The sequence below is a fragment of the Salmo trutta genome, chromosome 24, assembly GCF_901001165.1.
Source record: "Salmo trutta chromosome 24, fSalTru1.1, whole genome shotgun sequence".
NCBI lineage: Eukaryota > Metazoa > Chordata > Actinopteri > Salmoniformes > Salmonidae > Salmo > Salmo trutta.
In genome coordinates this window covers 50,067,808-50,089,982 of record NC_042980.1, presented here as the reverse complement: position 1 = coordinate 50,089,982, position 22,175 = coordinate 50,067,808, and the positions used below count along the sequence as shown (strand labels likewise).

Below are 22,175 nucleotides of genomic sequence, written 5' to 3'. Positions count from 1 at the left end.
TGATATTGTAACCAGGGTTGGTGGTGATATTGTAACCAGGGGTGGTGATATTGTAACCAGGGTTGGTGGTGATATTGTAACCAGGGCTGTTGGTGATATTGTAACCAGGGCTGGTGGTGATATTGTAACCAGGGTTGGTGGTGATATTGTAACCAGGGTTGGTGGTGATATTGTAACCAGGGCTGGTGGTGATATTATAACCAGGGTTGGTGGTGATATTGTAACCAGGGTTGGTGGTGATATTGTAACCAGGGCTGGTGATATTGTAACCAGGGTTGGTGGTGATATTGTAACCAGGGTTGGTGGTGATATTGTAACCAGGGTTGGTGATATTGTAACCAGGGTGGTGATATTGTAACCAGGGGTGGTGGTGATATTGTAACCAGGGCTGGTGATATTGTAACCAGGGTTGGTGGTGATATTGTAACCAGGGCTGGTGGTGATATTGTAACCAGGGCTGGTGGTGATATTGTAACCAGGGTTGGTGGTGATATTGTAACCAGGGTTGGTGGTGATATTGTAACCAGGGCTGGTGGTGATATTATAACCAGGGTTGGTGGTGATATTGTAACCAGGGTTGGTGGTGATATTGTAACCAGTGCTGGTGATATTGTAACCAGGGTTGGTGGTGATATTGTAACCAGGGTTGGTGGTGATATTGTAACCAGGGCTGGTGATATTGTAACCAGGGTGGTGAGATTATAACCAGGGGTGGTGGTGATATTGTAACCAGGGCTGGTGATATTGTAACCAGGGGTGGTGGTGATATTGTAACCAGGGCTGGTGATATTATGATCATACTAACTCTAAGGGAGATCCAGGTACATGCTTACTGACTGGATCAGCCAGTGGAGGAGTATGGAGTGTCATTATGGTAGTTGTAGTCCGGGCAGACCTTCAGCCAGTGGAGGAGTAGGGAGTGTCATTATGGTAGTTGTAGTCCGCCAGACCTTCAGCCAGTGGAGGAGGAGTATGGAGTGTCATTATAGTAGTTGTAGTCCGGGCAGACCTTCAGCCAGTGGAGGAGTAGGGAGTGTCATTATGGTAGTTGTAGTCCGGGCAGACCTTCAGCCAGTGGAGGAGTAGAGAGTGTCATTATGGTAGTTGTAGTCCGGGGCAGACCTTCAGCCAGTGGAGGAGTAGGGAGTGTCATTATGCTAGTTGTAGTCCGGGCAGACCTTCAGCCAGTGGAGGAGTAGGGAGTGTCATTATGGTAGTTGTAGTCCGGGCAGACCTTCAGCCAGTGGAGGAGTAGGGAGTGGCATTATGGTAGTTGTAGTCCGGGCAGACCTTCAGCCAGTGGAGGAGGAGTATGGAGTGTCATTATGGTAGTTGTAGTCCGCCAGATCTTCAGCCAGTGGAGGAGTAGGGAGTGTCATTATGGTAGTTGTAGTCCGCCAGACCTTCAGCCAGTGGAGGAGTAGGGAGTGTCATTATGGTAGTTGTAGTCCGCCAGACCTTCAGCCAGTAGAGGAGTATGGAGTGTCATTATGGTAGTTGTAGTCCGCCAGACCTTCAGCCAGTGGAGGTGTAGGAAGTGACATTATGGTAGTTGTAGTCCGGGGCAGACCTTCAGCCAGTGGAGGAGGAGTATGGAGTGTCATTATAGTAGTTGTAGTCCGGGCAGACCTTCAGCCAGTGGAGGAGGAGTATGGAGTGTCATTATGGTAGTTGTAGTCCACCAGACCTTCAGCCAGTGGAGGAGTAGGGAGTGTCATTTTGGTAGTTGTAGTCCGGCAGACCTTCAGCCAGTGGAGGAGTAGGGAGTGGCATTATGGTAGTTGTAGTCCGGGCAGACCTTCAGCCAGTGGAGGAATAGGGAGTGTCATTATGGTAGTTGTAGTCCGGCAGACCTTCAGCCAGTGGAGGAATAGGGAGTGTCATTATGGTAGTTGTAGTCCGGCAGACCTTCAGCCAGTGGAGGAGTAGGGAGTGGCATTATGGTAGTTGTAGTCCGGGCAGACCTTCAGCCAGTGGAGGAGTAGGGAGTGGCATTATGGTAGTTGTAGTCCGGCAGACCTTCAGCCAGTGGAGGAGTAGGGAGTATCACTATGGTAGTTGTAGTCCGGGCAGACCTTCTGCACCAGTTTGTAGTCCACGCTGTAGAAGGCGATGTAGATGCAGATGACTTTAAAGGGCTTAGAGCAGAGCCAGGAGACGTGACTCTGTGTCTGTTCCTGGTAACACACCTTGGAGGAGTCGAAGCTGCACAGAGCCGTCTTCTTGTTGCGGTCCGTCTTCTCATACTCGATACGACAGTTGAAAGCTTTAGAGTCTTTTGTCTCCAGTGTGGACTGCTGAGCCATCTCAAACTCCACCACTTTAGACGGCGGAACCAGACTCACCGACACGTTCCCCAGGCCAGTGGAGTTATGGCGGAAGTAGACACTGAACGTTCCGTTACCGTGGTCCACGATCTTCCCGGTGATCAGCAGGTTAAGCTTGACGGTCTTAATGTTGGAGTGGAAGTCTCCCCAGCCAAACATCTTCTTGAACTTGCCTGTCTTGACGATGGGTCGTCGCTTTGCTCTGACCTGGCTGGCCTGAACATCTGTCTGGTTGGATAACCAATCCCAGAAGTCCTCCATGTTCTCTAGGTATGTCATGTCCCTGATGGGGTTGTGTTTAAGGCTGGGGGGCCCGACGGCTCCAGGAACCCCCCTAGCGAATAGCCTCAGGGGGTTGAGGACTCTGGGACTGGCCCCGGCTCCACTGGGGGAGAACTTCTCCTCATGGTCCCTCTCCTCCCACTCTATCAGCTCTGTCTCTGGGAACTGCAGCTGGACCTTCCTGCACCACACCTACAGAGGAAACACAGAGAGATACAGGAAGAGAAAGTTAGAGGACATGAACTATACAATGCACTATACCACAACTGTAATATTCAAACAGCAGAGCGACTGGATGCATAAAATAATATAAAACACATTAAAGCCACATTCTGTAATTTCTTCAGTTATTTAAAATAGGGACACAATCTGCATACACCGAAAGGATGCAATTATGTGGATGTTTGTCTATTGTTCCACTACTATTCCACTTTATGACCTACTATATCACCACTTACAGAAAATGAACAAAATCCACTATAATATGTCCTCCTATACATGATTGGATTTTAAGTGTTCAGCTGTAAGTATTCGTGGTAATCTAGACACTCTACTCAGCAGTGATCCTCTCTACCTCACAGCCTGTGCTTCAGGAGTGGTTCCTGGGCCAGTCTAGATACAGTTTAATCATAATACATGGTAATAAGCTGTTAGGTGTTAGCAGTAATTAGCTAGCAGGGACCGGAGGCCTGGACTCACTGGCTGGTTACACCAGATGTGAAGCTTTAAAAAGGCTGTTTCAAATCTAACACGAGCTCTACTGTATTTCAACCTAATTATAACTTCAGCTGTAAGCTTAATTGGAGCATCTGTCTTCACAGCGAACAAACTAGACATGTTTGTCTACGACCATTACACAGTGTTAGAACGTTGTCTGGTTATCTTTCAGAAAATAAAATATATACAATGATATTGTACAGCGTTTAATATAATATATCGCAGCAGGAGAATATTTATTGTTTTGCCTCTTTTTATTGAACATACTGTACTCTGACTTGAGAGGAAACTAAATGTATTCCGCATGTTCAGTAAGATGCTCAGGTGAGGATTGAACAAGATTAGCATCATGGAAATGAGAGAAACATCTAAGGCTGATGAACAACTGGGGAAATTGCTGTGACAACAAGGATGGCAAATACAGAGAGAAATGTGAACTTGAAAGCCTGCGTTGACACAATCTATCTCCCTCTCCTCGCTCCCTCTCCTCGCTCTCTCCCTTCTTTCTCTCCCTCTCTCTCTCCCTCTCCTCTCTTTCTCCCCCTTCTCTCCCTCTCCTCACCCTCTCCCTTCTCTCTCTCCCTTCTTTCTCTCCCTCTCCTCCCTCCCTCTCCCTTCTCTCTCTCCCTTCTTTCTCTCCCTTCTTTCTCTCCCTCTCCTCGCTCCCTCTCCCTTCTCTCTCTCCCTTCTTTCTCTCCCTTCTTTCTCTCCCTCTCCCTTCTCTCTCTCCCTTCTTTCTTTCCCTCTCTCTCTCCCTCTCCTCTCTTTCTCCCCCTTCTCTCCCTCTCCTCACCCTCTCCCTTCTCTCTCTCCCTTCTTTCTCTCCCTCTCCTCCCTCCCTCTCCCTTCTCTCTCTCCCTTCTTTCTCTCCCTTCTTTGTCTCCCTCTCATCGCTCCCTCTCCCTTCTCTCTCTCCCTTCTTTCTCTCCCTCTCCTCGCTCCCTCTCCCTTCTCTCTCTCCCTTCTTTCTCTCCCTCTCTCTCTCCCTCTCCTCTCTTTCTCCCCCTTCTCTCCCTCTCCTCGCTCCCTCTCCCTTCTCTCTCTCCCTTCTTTCTCTCCCTTCTTTCTCTCCCTCTCCTCACTCCCTCTCCCTTCTCTTTCTCCCTTCTTTCTCTCCCTTCTTTCTCTCCCTCTCCTCGCTCCCTCTCCCTTCTCTCGTTCCCTTCTTTCTCTCCCTCTCTCTCTCCCTCTCCTATCTTTCTCCCCCTTCTCTCCCTCTCCTCCCTCTCTCCCTCTCCCTTCTCTCTCTCCTTTATTTCTCTCCCTCCTCTCTCCCTCTCTTTCTCCCCTTCTCTCTCTCCCTCTCCTCTCTCTCTCCCTTCTCTTGGCGCTGTATGAGACACAACATGCTGCTGTATAATGTGTTGGTGAAGCCCTGAACAGTCACATGGAAAGAAGAGGCAATAATTTAGACTTCAAAACTGAGAAAGAAAAAAAAACTGCCAGGCAAGGTCTGATGAAGGAGAAACACAAAAGCTTCTTAATTAAGATTGGTTAATCGGAGCTGCTATGCTGATTGGTTAAGCGGAGGAAGTCGCTATGCTCCAGGCATTCCAGGGCGACGTGGCTTAAAACAGACACTATTATCGTAATAAGCCCCGATTTATGAAGTTGAAAACACAAGACCTCATTCCAAGTGTTCAAAGCTCAGAGATTAACTGCCAGGGTTGGGATGTGCCTGTGGAAGAGACCATGGAAACACAAGACCTCATTCCAAGTGTTCAAAGCTCAGAGATGAACTGCCAGTGTTGGGATGTGCCTGTGGAAGAGACCATGGAAATGTGACTGACTTTCTTCTCACTGTTCTCTTTATATGTTCCTATAAGTACCTAATGTCACACAACCTATATCACACAACCTACACCACACCATCTATACCACACCATCTATACCACACCATCTATACTACAACATATATATCACACAACCTACACCACACCATCTATACCACACCATCTATACCACACCATCTATACCACACCATCTATACCACACCACCTATACCACACCACCTATACCACACCACCTATATCACACCACCTATACCACACCACCTATACCACACCACCTATACCACACAATCTATATCACAACACCTATACCACACAATCTTATCACACAATCTATACCACACAATCTATATCACACCATCTATACCACACAATCTATACCACACAACCTATATCACACAATCTATATCACACCACCTACACCACACCACCTACACCACACCACATATATCACAAAATCTATACGACACCACCTATATCACCCCAACTATATCACCCCACCTATACCACACCATCTATACCACACCATCTATACCACAAAATCTATACCACACCACCTATATCACCTCACCTATACCACACCATCTATACCACACAATATATACCACACCATCTATACCACAAAACCTATACCACACCATCTATACCACACCATCTATATCACACCACCTATACCACACCACCTATACCACACAATCTATACCACGTCATCTTATCACACCATCTATACCACACCACCTATACCACACAATCTATATCACACAATCTATATCACACTACCTATACCACACAATCTATACCACACAACCTATACCACACAATCTATACCACACAACCTATACCACACAATCTATACCACACCACCTATACCACACAACCTATACCACACAATCTATACCACACAACCTATACCACACCATCTATACCACACCATCTATATCATACAACCTATACCACACCATCTATACCACACAACCTATACCACACCATCTATATCACACAACCTACACCACACCATCTATACCACACCACCTATACCACACCACCTATACCACACCAACTTTACCACACCATCTATACCACACCATCTATACCACACCATCTATATCACACAACCTATACCACACCATCTATACCACACCACCTATAACACACCATCTATACCACAACATCTATACCACACAATCTATACCACACCACCTATACCACACAATCTATACCACACCACCTATATCACCTCACCTATACCACACCATCTATACCACACAATATATACCACACCATCTATACCACAAAACCTATACCACACCATCTATACCACACCATCTATATCACACCACCTATACCACACCACCTATACCACACAATCTATACCACGTCATCTTATCACACCATCTATACCACACCACCTATACCACACAATCTATATCACACAATCTATATCACACTACCTATACCACACAATCTATACCACACAACCTATACCACACAATCTATACCACACAACCTATACCACACAATCTATACCACACCACCTATACCACACAACCTATACCACACAATCTATACCACACAACCTATACCACACCATCTATACCACACCATCTATATCATACAACCTATACCACACCATCTATACCACACAACCTATACCACACCATCTATATCACACAACCTACACCACACCATCTATACCACACCACCTATACCACACCACCTATACCACACCAACTTTACCACACCATCTATACCACACCATCTATACCACACCATCTATATCACACAACCTATACCACACCATCTATACCACACCACCTATAACACACCATCTATACCACAACATCTATACCACACAATCTATACCACACAATCTATACCACACCACCTATACCACACAATCTATACCACGTCATCTTATCACACCATCTATACCACACCACCTATACCACACAATCTATATCACACTACCTATACCACACAATCTATACCACACAAACTGTACCACACCATCTATACCACACCATTTATACCACACAATCTATACCACACCATCTTATCACACAACCTATACCACACAATCTATACCACACCAACTATACCAAACCATCTTAACACACAATCTATACCACACAATCTATACTACACCACCTATACCACACCACCTATACCACCCCATATATACCACACAATCTATACCACACCATCTTATCACACCAACTGCACCACACAATCTATACCACACAATTCTTACCACAACCTATATCACAACACCTATATCACAAAATATATACCACACCACCTATATCACACCATCCTGTTACACAAACTATATCACATCTTATCACACCATCTAAATCACACAATCTATATCAAACCACCTATATCACACCACCTAGTATATCACACCACCTATACTACACCACCTATACCACACCCCCTACACCACACCACCTATACAACACCACCTATACCACACCACCTATACCAAACAATCTATAGCACAAAATTAATACCACACCACCTATACTACACCACTTATACTACACCACCTATACCACAGCACCTACACAACACCACCTATACCACACCACCTATACCACACCACCCATACCACACCACCTATACCACACCCCCTACACCAAACCACCTATACAACACCACCTATACCACACCACCTATACCACACAATCTATAGCACAAAATTAATACCACACCACCTATACCACAATCTATACCACACCATCTATACCACACCACCTATACCACACCACCTATACCACACCACCTATACCACAAAATATATATCACATCACCTATACCACACTACCTATACCACACCAGCTATATCACACCACCTACATCACACAACCTATACCACACCATCTATATCACACAAACTATATCACACCCCCATATCACACAATCTACACCACACAATCTATATCACACAACCTATACCACAACATCTATACCACACAACCTACACCACACCACCTATACCACATCATCTATACCACACCATCTATACCACACCACCTATACCACACCATCTATACCACACCATCTATACCACACCATCAATACCACACCACCTATACCACACCACCTTTACCACACAATCTATACCACACCATCTATACCACACCATCTATACCACACAAACTATATCACACCCCCATATCACACAATCTACACCACACAATCTATACCACACAATCTATACCACACCACCTATACCACAAAACCTATACCACACAATCTATATCACACAACCTATACCACAACATCTATACCACACAACCTACACCACACCACCTATACCACATCATCTATACCACACCATCTATACCACACCACCTATATCACATCACCTATACCACACAATCTATACCACACCATCTATACCACACCACCTATATCACATCACCTATACCACACAATCTATACCACACCATCTATACCACACCATCTATACCACACCACCTATACCACACCATCTATACCACACCATCTATACCACACCACCTATACCACACCACCTATACCACACCATCTATACCACACCATCTATACCACACCACCTATACCACACAATCTATACCACACAATCTATACCACGCCACCTATATCACATCACCTATACCACACAATCTATACCACACCATCTATACCACACCACCTATATCACATCACCTATACCACACCACCTATACCACACCAACTTATTACACAATCTATACCACACAATCTATACCACACAATTATTACCACACACCCTATATCACACCACCTATATCACACAACCTCTATCACACAATCTTTATCAAACAATCTATATCACACCACTTATATCCCACAATCTTTATCAAACAATTTACACCACACCACCTATACCACACCACCAAAACCACACCACCTATACCACACCACCAAAACCACACCACCTATACCACACCACCAAAACCACACCACCTATACCACACCACCTATACCACACCATCTTATCACACAATCTATATCACACCACCTATACCACACCATCTATATCACACCATCTTATCACACCATCTATACCACACCACCTATACCACACCATCTTATTACACAATCTATAGCACACCATCTTATTACACAATCTATACCACACAATCTATACCACACAATTATTACCACACACCCTATATCACACCACCTATACCACACAATCTATACCACACTATCTATACCACACCACCAATACCACACCAACTATACCACACCACCTATATCACACAACTTATATCACACCATCTATATCCCACAATCTATATCCCACAACCTATATCACACCACCTATATCACACCACCTATATCACACCACCTATATCACACCACCTACACCACACAATCTATATCACACAACCAAAACCCCACAATCTATAGTTGAAGTAGGAAGTTTACATACACTTAGGTTGGAGTCATTAAAACTCGTTTCTCAACCACTCCACAAATTTCTTGTTAACAAACTGTAGTTTTGGCAAGTCAGTTAGGACATCTACTTTGTGCATGACACAAATAATGTTTCCAACTATTGTTTACAGACAGATTATTTCACTTATAATTCACTATATCACAATTCCAGTGGGTCAGAAGTTTACATACACTAAGTTGACTGTACCTTTAAACAGCTTGAAAATTCCAGAAAATTATGTCATGGCTTTAGAAGCTTCTGATAGGCTAATTGACATAATTTGAGTCAATTGGAGGTGTACCTGTGGATGTATTTCAAGGCCTACCTTCAAACTCAGTGCCTCTTTGCTTGACATCATGGGAAAATCAAAAGAAATCAGCCAAGACCTCCACAAGAATTGGCCCATCCTTGGGAGCAATTACCAAACACCTGAAGGTACCACGTTCATCTGTACAAACAATAGTACACAAGTATAAACACCATGGGACCACGTAGCCATCATACCGCTCAGGAAGGAGACGCGTTCTGTCTCCTAGAGATGAACGTACTTTGGTGCGAAAAGTGCAACTCAGTCCCAGAACAACAGCAAAGGACCTTGTGAAGATGCTGGAGGAAACAGGTACAAAAGTATCTATATTCACAGTAAAACGAGTCCTATATCGACGTAACCTTAATGGCCGCTCAGCAAGGAAGACGCCACTGCTCCTAAACCGCCATAAAAAAAGCCAGACTGCGGTCTGCAACTGCACATGGGGACAAAGATTGTAATTTTTTGGAGAAATGTCCACTGGTCTGATGAAACAAAAATAGAACTGTTTGGTCACAATGACCATCGTTATGTTTGGAGGAAAAAGGGGGAGGCTTGCAAGCTGAAGAACACCATCCCAACCATGAAGCTGCCTGTTTAACAGTCTGATGGCCTTGAGATAGAAGCTGTTTCTCAGTCTCTCGGTCCCAGCTTTGATGCACCTGTACTGACCTCGCCTTCTGGATGATAGCGGGGTGAACAGGCAGTGGCTCGGGTGGTTGTTGTCCTAGATGATCTTTTTGGCCTTCCTGTGACATCGGGTGGTGTAGGTGTCCTGGAGGGCAGGTAGTTTGCCCCCGGTGATGCGTTGTGCAGACCTCACTACTCTCTGGAGAGCCTTACGGTTGGGGGAGAGCAGTTGCCGTACCAGGTGGTGATACAGCCCGACAGGATGCTCTCGATTGTGCATCTGTAAAAGTTTGTGAGTGTTTTTCTGTGACAAGCCAAATTTCTTCAGCCTACTGAGGTTGAAGAGGCGCTGTTGCGCCTTCTTCACCACGCTGTCTGTGTGGGTGGACCATTTCAGTTTGTCAGTGATGTGTACGCCGAGGAACTTAAAACGTTCCACCTTCTCCACTACTGTCCCGTCGATGTGGATAGGGGGGTGCTCCCTCTGCTGTTTCCTGAAGTCCATGATCATCTCCTTTGTTTTGTTGACGTTGAGTGTGAGGTTATTTTCCTGACACCACACTCTGAGGGCCCTCACCTCCTCCCTGTAGGCCGTCTCGTCGTTGTTGGTAATAAAGCCTAGTGTCGTCTGCAAACTTGATGATTAAGTTGGAGGCGTGCATGGCCACGCAGTCATGGATGAACAGGGAGTACAGGAGAGGGCTGAGAACGCACCCTTGTGGGGCCCCAGTGTTGAGGATCAGCGGGGTGGAGATGTTGTTTCCTACCCTCACCACCTGGGGGCGGCCCGTCAGAAAGTCCAGGACCCAATTGCTCTTCTGGACAACATAACAGCGATTACTCGCCACGAACTGGCAGAATCTTTCCCGGGAACAGGCCGTGAAGAGAAGGAGAAAACGAGGGCGGAGGTCGGGCTGCCTTTTGAGAATTTGTAGGTGGTCGAATAAACCCCCACTACCCTCCATTCTACTAGCTGACGTGCAATCAATAAAATAAAATTGACGACCTACGAGGAAGATTAAACTACCAACTGGACATTAAAAACTGTAATATCTTATGCTTCACGGAGTCGTGGCTGAACGACGACATTATCAACATCCAGCTGGCTGGTTATACGCTGTATCGGCAGGATAGAACAGCGGCGTCTGGTAAGACAAGGGGTGGTGGACTATGTATATTTAAACAACATTTGGTGCACGATATCTAAGGAAGTCTCGAAGTTTTGCTCGCCTGAGGTAGAGTATATCATGATAAGCTGTAGACACACTATCTACCTAGAGAGTTTTCATTTGTATTTTTCGTAGCTGTCTACATACCACCACAGACCGATGCTGGCACTAAGACCGCACTCAATGAGCTGTATACCGCCATAAGCAAACAGAAAAACACTCATCCAAAGGCGGCGCTCCTAGTGGCCGGGGACTTTAATGCAAGGAAACTTAAATCAGTTTTACCTCATTTCTATCAGCATGTTAAATGTGAAACCAGAGGAAAACATTTTTAGACAACATTTACTCCACACACAGAGACGCGTACCAAGTTCTCCCTCGCTCTCAAAAGTTCACCTGACTTCTATGCACGCTTCGAGGCAAATAACACTGATACATGCATGAGAGCACCAGCCGATGTGAGTAAGTCCTTTAAACAGGTCAACATTCACAAGGCCGCAGGGCCAGACGGATTACCAGGACATGTACTGCGAGCATGCGCTGACCAACTGGCAAGTGTCTTCACTGACATTTTCAACCTCTCCCTGTCCGAGTCTATAACACCAACATGTTTTAAGCAGTGGCCCAGCCAGAGCCCGGACTTAAAGCCGATCAAACATCTCTGGAGAGACCTGAAAATAGCTGTGCAGCAACGCTCCCCATCCAACCTGACAGAGCTTGAGATGATCTGCAGAGAAGAATGGGAGAAACTCCCCAAATACAGATGTACCAAGCTTGTAACGTCATACCCAAGAAGACTCGAGGCTGTAATCGCTGACAAAGCTGCTTCAACAAAGTACTGAGTAAAGGGTCTGAATACTTATGTAAATAAGGTATTATTGTTTTTATTTTTAATACATTTGCAAACAGTTCTAAAAACTTGTTTTTGCTTTGTAATTCTGGGATATTTTGTGTAGATTGCTGAGGGAAAAATTATATTTAATCAATTTTAGAGGCTGGAACGTAACAAAATGTGGAAAAAGGGAAACGGTCTGAATACTTTCCAAATGCACTGTATATCACACCACCTATATCACACAACCTAGTCACTGCTAAATACATGGGATCCTAATATCACATGTTTAATAGTAAGGTATATGTCAGTATTTGTTAATATTGACAGAGGGATAGGAGGGGTGTTAGTGTTGCCAGAGAGATATGAGGGGTGTTGTTGTTGCCAGAGTGATATGAGGGGTGTTAGTGTTGCCATAGAGATATGAGGGGTGTTAATGTTGCCAGAGATATGAGGGGTGTTAATGTTGCCATAGATATGAGGGGTGTTAGTGTTGCCAGAGATATGAGGGGTGTTAATGTTGCCAGAGATATGAGGGGTGTTAGTGTTGCCAGAGATATGAGGGGTGTTAGTGTTGCCAGAGATATGAGGGGTGTTAATGTTGCCAGAGATATGAGGGGTGTTAGTGTTGCCAGAGATATGAGGGGTGTTAATGTTGCCATAGAGATATGAGGGGTGTTAATGTTGCCATAGAGATATGAGGGGTGTTAGTAAGTGTTGCCAGAGTGATATGAGGGGTGTTGTTGTTGCCAGAGTGATATGAGGAGTGTTATTAAGTGTTGCCAGAGATATGAGGGGTGTTAGTGTTGCCAGAGATATGAGGGGTGTTAGTGTTGCCAGAGATATGGGGGGTGTTAGTAAGTGTTGCCATAGATATGAGGGGTGTTAGTGTTGCCAGAGATATGAGGGGTGTTAGTGTTGCCAGAGAGATATGAGGGGTGTTAATGTTGCCAGAGATATGAGGGGTGTTAATGTTGCCATAGATATGAGGGGTGTTAGTGTTGCCAGAGATATGAGGGGTGTTAATGTTGCCAGAGATATGAGGGGTGTTAGTGTTGCCAGAGATATGAGGGGTGTTAGTGTTGCCAGAGATATGAGGGGTGTTAATGTTGCCAGAGATATGAGGGGTGTTAGTGTTGCCAGAGATATGAGGGGTGTTAATGTTGCCATAGAGATATGAGGGGTGTTAATGTTGCCATAGAGATATGAGGGGTGTTAATGTTGCCATAGAGACATGAGGGGTGTTAATGTTGCCATAGAGACATGAGGGGTGTTAGTGTTGCCATAGAGACATGAGGGGTGTTAGTGTTGCCATAGAGACAGGAGGGGTGTTAGTGTTGCCATAGAGACATGAGGGGTGTTAGTGTTGCCATAGAGACATGAGGGGTGTTAGTGTTGCCATAGAGACATGAGGGGTGTTAGTGTTGCCATAGAGACATGAGGGGTGCCTAGACAGTCCTCCCAGTAGCAGCAGGATGAACCAGACGAGACGTTGCCCTGTAATGAGCATTATCTGCTGTGTCCCGTGGGGAGACATATCTTTTACAGGCTGACATAATTGTAATTACCACAGTGACCAGAAGTAGCCTCTAGAAAGTTATTAAGAAGCTGTGACATCATCTGGCCGCTAGATCATGTGAGAGAAGCAGGGTGGTGAGCGGTGCCACAGCGATGGCTCTCTGCCACAGGCTGCCCGCTCTCCTGTCAGGATGGAATCTATTTCATTCCATTTTGTTCTCTTTTCTTCAACTCCCTCTCCTCTATTTTCTCTACCTCCATCCCTCACTTCTGTCATTTTTTTGGCCTCCCTCTCTCTTTTCACTGACTAATAGTGTTCTAGAGACAGCATGGCACCTGCTTATTGTCCGATTTTTTTATTTATTTTTTCAGACCAGGCTGTGACAGGGTTTGCATCCTTACACACTCTAGCTAACATAAAAGCTGTTGCTGTATTGCCACAGTGTAACACTGTTTCCAGATAGTTGTGTTTCTGTAGATGATTTGTTCAGTAGCTCCAGACCTATTTTCTCTCTACGATATAACGACTAATTAACCTGAGTGTCAGAGCAGCAGAGAGAAGCAGGCTGGCCGGTGGTTCTGGCTCCAGTGAAGCACTGAGCTGTTTCTCATGGTCTTATCTACAGGATGGAAATTGACCTGACTTCTGTGCTGCATGGACTTATCTACAGGATGGAAATTGACCTGACTTCTGTGCTGCATGGATTTATCTACAGGATGGAAATTGACCTGACTTCTGTGCTGCATGGATTTATCTACAGGATGGAAATTGACCTGACTTCTGTGCTGCAATCCATTTCCCTGCTAAGTCTCTGTGCCTGAATCTTCATTAACTTAATTCCTGTCTTTATAGGGAAACGCTGGACATAGGAAATGGTGCCGTCCCACCGGCAGTAACTATGTCCTCAGTTCCACAGTCAGTGAACAGTATAGACCAGACTCGCATAGTCAATGAACAGTTTTGATACTGGACTGGATCCACAGGTTCTGCTGACTCCTGTTTTGAAGAACCCAACATGAGAGGCTAACTACAGTCGTAGCCAAAAGTTTTGAGAATGACACAAATATTCATTTTCACAAAGTCTGCTGCCTCAGTTTTTATGATGGCAATTTGCATATGCTCCAGAATGTTATGAAGAGTGATCAGATGAATTGCAATTAATTGCAAAGTCCCTCTTTGCCATGCAAATAAACTGAATCCCCAAAAAACTTTTCCACTGGATTTCAGCCCTGCCACAAAAGGACCAGCTGACATCATGTCAGTGATTCTCTCGTTAACACAGGTGTGAGTGTTGACGAGGACAAGGCTGGAGATCACTCTGCTATGCTGATTGAGTTCAAATAACAGACTGGAAGCTTCAAAAGGAGGGTGGAGCTTGGAATCATTGTTCTTCCTCTGTCATCCATGGTTACCTGCAAGGAAACACGTGCCATCATCATTGCTTTGCACAAAAAGGGCTTCACAGGCAAGGATCATCAAGAACTTCAAGGAGAGCTGTTCAATTGTTGTGAAGAAGGCTTCAGGGCGCCCAAGAAAGTCCAGCAAGCGCCAGGACCGTCTCCCAAAGTTGATTCAGCTGCGGGATCGGGGCACCACCAGTACAGAGCTTGCTCAGGAATGGCAGCAGGCAGGTGTGAGTGCATCTGCACGCACCGTGAGATGAAGACTTTTGGAGGATGGGAAGCAAAGAAGCCACTTCTCTCTCTAGGAAAGACATCAGGGACAGACTTATATTCTGGAAAAGGTACAGGGATTGGACTGCTGAGGACAGGGGTAAAGTCATTTTCTCTGATGAATCTCCTTTCCGATTGTTTGGGGCATCCAGAAAAAAGCTTGTCCGGAGAAGACAAGGTTCGCGCTACCATCAGTCCTGTGTCATGCCAACAGTAAAGCATCCTGAGACCATTCATGTGTGGGGTTGCTTCTCAGCCAAGGGAGTGGGCTCACTCACAATTTTGCCTAAGAACACAGCCATGAATAAAGAATGGTACCAACCTCCGAGAGCAACTTCTCCCAACCATCCAGGAACAGTTTGGTGATGAACTGCCTTTCCAGCATGATGGAGCACCTTGCCATAAGGCAAAAGTGATAACTAAGTGGCTCGGGGAACAAAACATCAATATTTTAGGTCCATGGCCAGGAAACTCCCCAGACCTTAATCCCATTGAGAACTTGTGGTCAATCCTCAAGAGGAGGGTGGACAAACAAAAACCCACAAATTCTGACAAACTCCAAGCATTGATTATGCAAGAATGGGCTGCCATCAGTCAGGATGTGGCCCAGAAGTTAATTGACAGCATGCCAGGGCGGATTGCAGAGGTCTTGAAAAAGAAGGGTCAACACTGCAAATATTGACTCTTTGCATCAACTTCATGTAACTCTCAATAAAAGCCTTTGACACTTATGAAATGCTTGTAATTATACTTCAGTATTCCATAGTAACATCTGACAAAAATATCTAAAAACACTGAAGCAGCAAACTTTGTGAAAATGAATATTTGTGTCATTCTCAAAACTTTTGGCCACGACCGTACATGAATCCCCATCCTCCTCACCCCCACTCTCCCCCATCCTCCTCACCCCCACTCTCCCCCATCCTCCTCACCCCCCACTCTGCCCATCCTCCTCACCCCCACTCTGCCCCATCCTCCTCACCCCTCACCCCCTACTCTCCCCATCCTCCTCACTCCTCACCCCCACGCTGCCCCATCCTCCTCATTCCTCCCCCCACTCTCCCCATCCTCCTCACCCCCTATTCTCCCCATCCTCCTCCCCCCACTCTCCCATCCTCCTCACCCCCCACTCTCCCCATCCTCCTCACCCCCTACTCTCCCCATCCTCCTCCCCCTACTCTCCCCATCCTCCTCACCCCCCACTCTCCCCCATCCTCCTCACCCCTCACTCTCCCCCATTCTCCTCATCCCCTACTCTCCCCCATAATCCTCACCCCACTCTCCCCCATAATCCTCACCCCTCACTCTCCCCATCCTCCTCACCCCCTACTCTCCCCATCCTCCTCACCCCCTACTCTCCCCATCACTCCTCACCCCTCACTCTCCCCCATCCTCCTCACCCCCCACTCTCCCCATCCTCCTCACTCCTCACCCCCCACTCTCCCCATCCTCCTCACCCCCCACTCTCCCCATCCTCCTCACTCCTCACTCCTCACCCCCCACTCTCCCCATCCTCCTCACTCCTCACCCCCCACTCTCCCCATCCTCCTCACTCCTCACCCCCCACTCTCCCCATCCTCCTCACTCCTCACCCCCTACTCTCCCCCATCCTCCTCCCCCCACTCTCCCCATCCTCCTCACCCCCTTCTCTCCCCTATCCTCCTCACCCCCTACTCTCCCCCATCCTCCTCACCCCCTTCTCTCCCCTATCCTCCTCACCCCCTACTCTCCCCCATCCTCCTCACCCCCTACTCTCCCCCATCCTCCTCACCCCCTACTCTCCCCCTATCCTCCTCACCCCTTACTCTCCCCCTATCCTCCTCACCCCCTACTCTCCCCCATCCTCCTCACCCCCTACTCTCCCCCATCCTCCTCACCCCCTACTCTCCCCCATCCTCCTTACCCACCACTCCCCTCGGCCATGGAAACCCATTTAATTAAGCTCCCGACGAACAGTTCTTATGCTGACGTTGCTTCCAAAGCAAGTTTGGAACTCGGTAGTGAGAACAGACGATTTTTACGCACTATGCGCTTCAGCACTCGGCGGTCCTGTTCTGTGACCTTGTGTGGCCTACCACTTTGCGGCTGAGCAGTTGTTGCTCCTAGACGTTTCCACTTCACAATAACAGCACTTACAGTTGACCGGGGCAGTTGACCGGGGTAGCTCTAACAGGGTAGAGATTTTCCGAACTGACTTGTTGGAAAGGTGGCATACTATGACGGTGCCACATTGAAAGTCACTGTGCTCTTCAGTAAAACCATTCTACTGTCAATGTTTGTCTATGGAGATTGCATGGCTGTGTGCTCAATTTTATACATCTGTCAGCAATGGGTGAGGCTGAAATAGCCAAATCCACTAATTCGAAGGGGTGTCCACATACTGTTGGTGTTGTATTGTATCTAACATATAGAGTCTGTTACTTGAACTCTGAAGCATTTATTTGTGCTGCAATTTTTGAGGCTGGTAACTCTAATGAACTTATCCTCTGCAGCAGAGGTAACTCTGGGTCTTCCTTTCCTGTGGTGGTCCTCATGAGAGCCAGTTTCATCACAGTGCTTGATGGTTTTTGCGACTGCACTTGAAGAACTTGAAAAGTTCTTGAAACTTTCCGGATTGACTGACCTTCATGTATTAAAATAATGATGGACTGTCGTTTCTCTTTGCTTATTTGAGCTGTTCTTGCAATAATATGGACTTGGTATTTTACCAAATAGAGCTATCTACTGTATACCCCCCTACCTTGTCACAACACAAATAATTGGCTCAAACTCAATAACCCTAACCGAAAGGTTGCAAGTTCAAATTCCCGAGCTGACAAGGTAAATCTGTCATTCTGCCCCTGAACAGGCAGTTAACCCACTGTTCCTAGGCTGTCATTGTAAATAAGAATTTGTTCTTAACTGACTTGCCTAGTTAAATAAAGGTAAAAAAATAAATAAAAAATAAACAAGGCACACCTGTTAATTGAAATGCATTCCAGGTGACTACCTCATGAAGCTGGTTGAGAGAATGCCAAGAGTGTGCTAAGCTGTCATCAAGGCAAAGGGTGGATACTTTGGGTGGCTATTTGGGTGGCTATTTGTAGAGGTATTGTGGGCCAGAGGTACTGAGGGCCAGGGTTAGTGAGGGCCAGAGGTCTGGGTTTAGGGCCAGAGGTACTGAGGGCCAGAGGTCTGGGTTTAGGGCCAGAGGTACTGAGGGCCAGAGGTCTGGGTTTAGGGCCAGAGGTCTGGGTTTAGGGCCAGAGGCGTGGGTTTAGGGTCAGAGGTGTGGGTTTAGGGTCAGTCGTGCGGGTTTAGGGCCAGAGACGTGTGGGTTTAGGGTCAGTCGTGCGGGTTTAGGGGACGAAGTGTGGGTTTAGGGCCAAAGGTGTGGGTTTAGGGCCAGAGACGTGTGGGTTTAGGGTCAGGTGGGTGTGTCTAGGGCCAGACGTGTGTGTTTAGGGTCAGGCGTGTGGGTTTAGGGCCGGAGGTGTGGGTTTAGGGTCAGAGGTGTGGGTTTAGGGCCAGAGGTTTGGGTTTAGGGCCAGAGGTGTGAGTTGAGGGCCAGAGGTTTGGGTTTAGGGCCAGAGGTGTGGGTTTAGGGCCAGAGAGGTGGGTTTAGGGCCAGAGGTGTCGGTTTAGTGGACGAAGTGTGAGTTTAGGGTCAGGCATGTGGGTTTAGGGTCAGGCATGCAGGTTTAGGGCCAGAGACGTGTGGGTTTAGGGTCAGGTGTGTGGGTGTGGGTTTAGGGTCAAGCATGTGGGTTTAGGGCCAGAGGACTGGGTTTAGGGTCAGGCGTGTTGGATTAAGGTCAGAGGACTGGGTTTAGGGTCAGACGTGTGGGTTTAGGGCCAAAGGTGTGGGTTTAGGGCCAGAGGTGTGGGTTTAGGGCCAGAGGTGTGGGTTTAGGGTCAGGCGTGTGGGTTTAGGGCCAGAGGTTTGGGTTTAAGGCCAGAGGTCTGGGTTTAGTGGACGAAGTGTGGGTTTAGGGTCAGGCATGCAGGTTTAGGGCCAGATACGTGTGTGTTTAGGGCCAGAGGACTGGGTTTAGGGTCAGGCGTGTTGGATTAAGGTCAGAGGTGTGTTTGTTTAGGGCCAGAGAGGTGGGTTTAGGGCAAGAGGTGTGGGTAAAGGCCCAGAGGTATGGGTTTAGGGTCGGAGGTGTGGGTTTAGCGTCAGGCGTGTGGGTTTAGCGTCAGGCGTGTGGGTTTAGGGCCAGAGGACTGGGTTTAGGGTCAAGGGTCAGGCGTGTGGGTTTAGGGTCAGGCGTGTGGGTTTAGGGTCAGGCGTGTGGGCTTAGGGCCAGAGGACTGGGTTTAGGGTCAGGCGTGTTGGATTAAGGTCAGAGGTGTGTTTGTTTAGGGCCAGAGAGGTGGGTTTAGGGCCGGAGGTATGGGTTTAGCGTCAGGCGTGTGGGTTTAGGGTCAGGCGTGTGGGTTTAGGGCCAGAGGTCTGGGTTTAGGGCCAGAGGTGTGGGTTTAGGGTCAGAGGTGTGGGTTTAGGGTCAGTCGTGCGGGTTTAGGGCCAGAGACGTGTGGGTTTAGGGTCAGTCGTGCGGGTTTAGGGGACGAAGTGTGGGTTTAGGGCCAAAGGTGTGGGTTTAGGGCCAGAGACGTGTGGGTTTAGGGTCAGGTGGGTGTGTCTAGGGCCAGACGTGTGTGTTTAGGGTCAGGCGTGTGGGTTTAGGGCCGGAGGTGTGGGTTTAGGGTCAGAGGTGTGGGTTTAGGGCCAGAGGTTTGGGTTTAGGGCCAGAGGTGTGGGTTGAGGGCCAGAGGTTTGGGTTTAGGGCCAGAGGTGTGGGTTTAGGGCCAGAGAGGTGGGTTTAGGGCCAGAGGTGTCGGTTTAGTGGACGAAGTGTGAGTTTAGGGTCAGGCATGTGGGTTTAGGGTCAGGCATGCAGGTTTAGGGCCAGAGACGTGTGGGTTTAGGGTCAGGTGTGTGGGTGTGGGTTTAGGGTCAAGCATGTGGGTTTAGGGCCAGAGGACTGGGTTTAGGGTCAGGCGTGTTGGATTAAGGTCAGAGGACTGGGTTTAGGGTCAGACGTGTGGGTTTAGGGCCAAAGGTGTGGGTTTAGGGCCAGAGGTGTGGGTTTAGGGCCAGAGGTGTGGGTTTAGGGTCAGGCGTGTGGGTTTAGGGCCAGAGGTTTGGGTTTAAGGCCAGAGGTCTGGGTTTAGTGGACGAAGTGTGGGTTTAGGGTCAGGCATGCAGGTTTAGGGCCAGATACGTGTGTGTTTAGGGCCAGAGGACTGGGTTTAGGGTCAGGCGTGTTGGATTAAGGTCAGAGGTGTGTTTGTTTAGGGCCAGAGAGGTGGGTTTAGGGCAAGAGGTGTGGGTAAAGGCCCAGAGGTATGGGTTTAGGGTCGGAGGTGTGGGTTTAGCGTCAGGCGTGTGGGTTTAGCGTCAGGCGTGTGGGTTTAGGGCCAGAGGACTGGGTTTAGGGTCAAGGGTCAGGCGTGTGGGTTTAGGGTCAGGCGTGTGGGTTTAGGGTCAGGCGTGTGGGCTTAGGGCCAGAGGACTGGGTTTAGGGTCAGGCGTGTTGGATTAAGGTCAGAGGTGTGTTTGTTTAGGGCCAGAGAGGTGGGTTTAGGGCCGGAGGTATGGGTTTAGCGTCAGGCGTGTGGGTTTAGGGTCAGGCGTGTGGGTTTAGGGCCAGAGGACTGGGTTTAGGGTCAAGGGTCATGCGTGTGGGTTTAGGTGTTGTCCTCAAAGCGGGCGAAGAAACAGTTTAGCTTGTCCGGAAGCAAGACGTTGATGTCAGTGACGTGGCTGGTTTTCCTTTTATAGTGATTATCTGTAGACCCTGCCACATACGTCTTGTGTCTGAGATGTTTTGCCTGTTTGATTGCCTTACGGAGGGAATAAATACACTGTTAAATACACACGTATAAATACACACGTATTCTGCCATATTCCTAGTCGCCTTGTTATTTTTAAATGCGGTGGTTCGTGCTTTCAGTTTTGCGTGAATTCTAACATCTATCCACGGTTTCTGGTTAGGGTAGGTTTTAATCGTCACAGTGGGTACAACATCTCTCATACACTTCCTGATAAACTCAGTCATCGTATCAGTGTATTCATTTTTTACATTTTTTTAAACCATTTTAGTCATTTAGCAGACGCTCTTATCCAGAGCGACTTACAGTAGTGAGTGCATACATTTCATTTCATACATTTCATACTTTTTTTCCCCTTCTACGTATTGGTCCCCCGTGGGAAACGAACTCACAACCCTGGCGTTGCAAACACCATGCTCTACCAACTGAGCCACAGCGGGACATCAATGTTATTCTCGGAGGCTACCCAGAACATATCCCAGTCTGCGTGATCAAAACAATCTTGAAGCGTGGTTTCCGATTGGTCAGATCAGCGTTGAATAGTCCTTAGCACGGGTAATTCCTGTTTGAGTTTCTGCCTATAGGAAGGGAGGAGCAAAATGTAGTCATGATCAGATTTGCCGACTGGAGGGCGGGGAAGGGCATCCAGGAAGTTGGAGTAG

At 47.3% G+C, this 22,175-nt stretch overlaps 1 protein-coding gene across 2 annotated transcripts in view; it reads right to left on the bottom strand.

Moving 5' to 3' along the window:
• Positions 1-1,346: 1,346 nt before the first annotated feature.
• Positions 1,347-22,175, bottom strand: part of LOC115161461 (neurexophilin-2-like) — a 99,854-nt gene continuing 79,025 nt past the window's right edge. For both annotated transcript variants that reach the window (XM_029712451.1, XM_029712452.1), the window contains one exon: positions 1,347-2,801. In XM_029712451.1, coding sequence (XP_029568311.1) covers positions 2,022-2,801 — 780 coding nt within the window. In that variant the 3' untranslated portion in view covers positions 1,347-2,021. The remainder of the gene's footprint in view (positions 2,802-22,175) is intronic.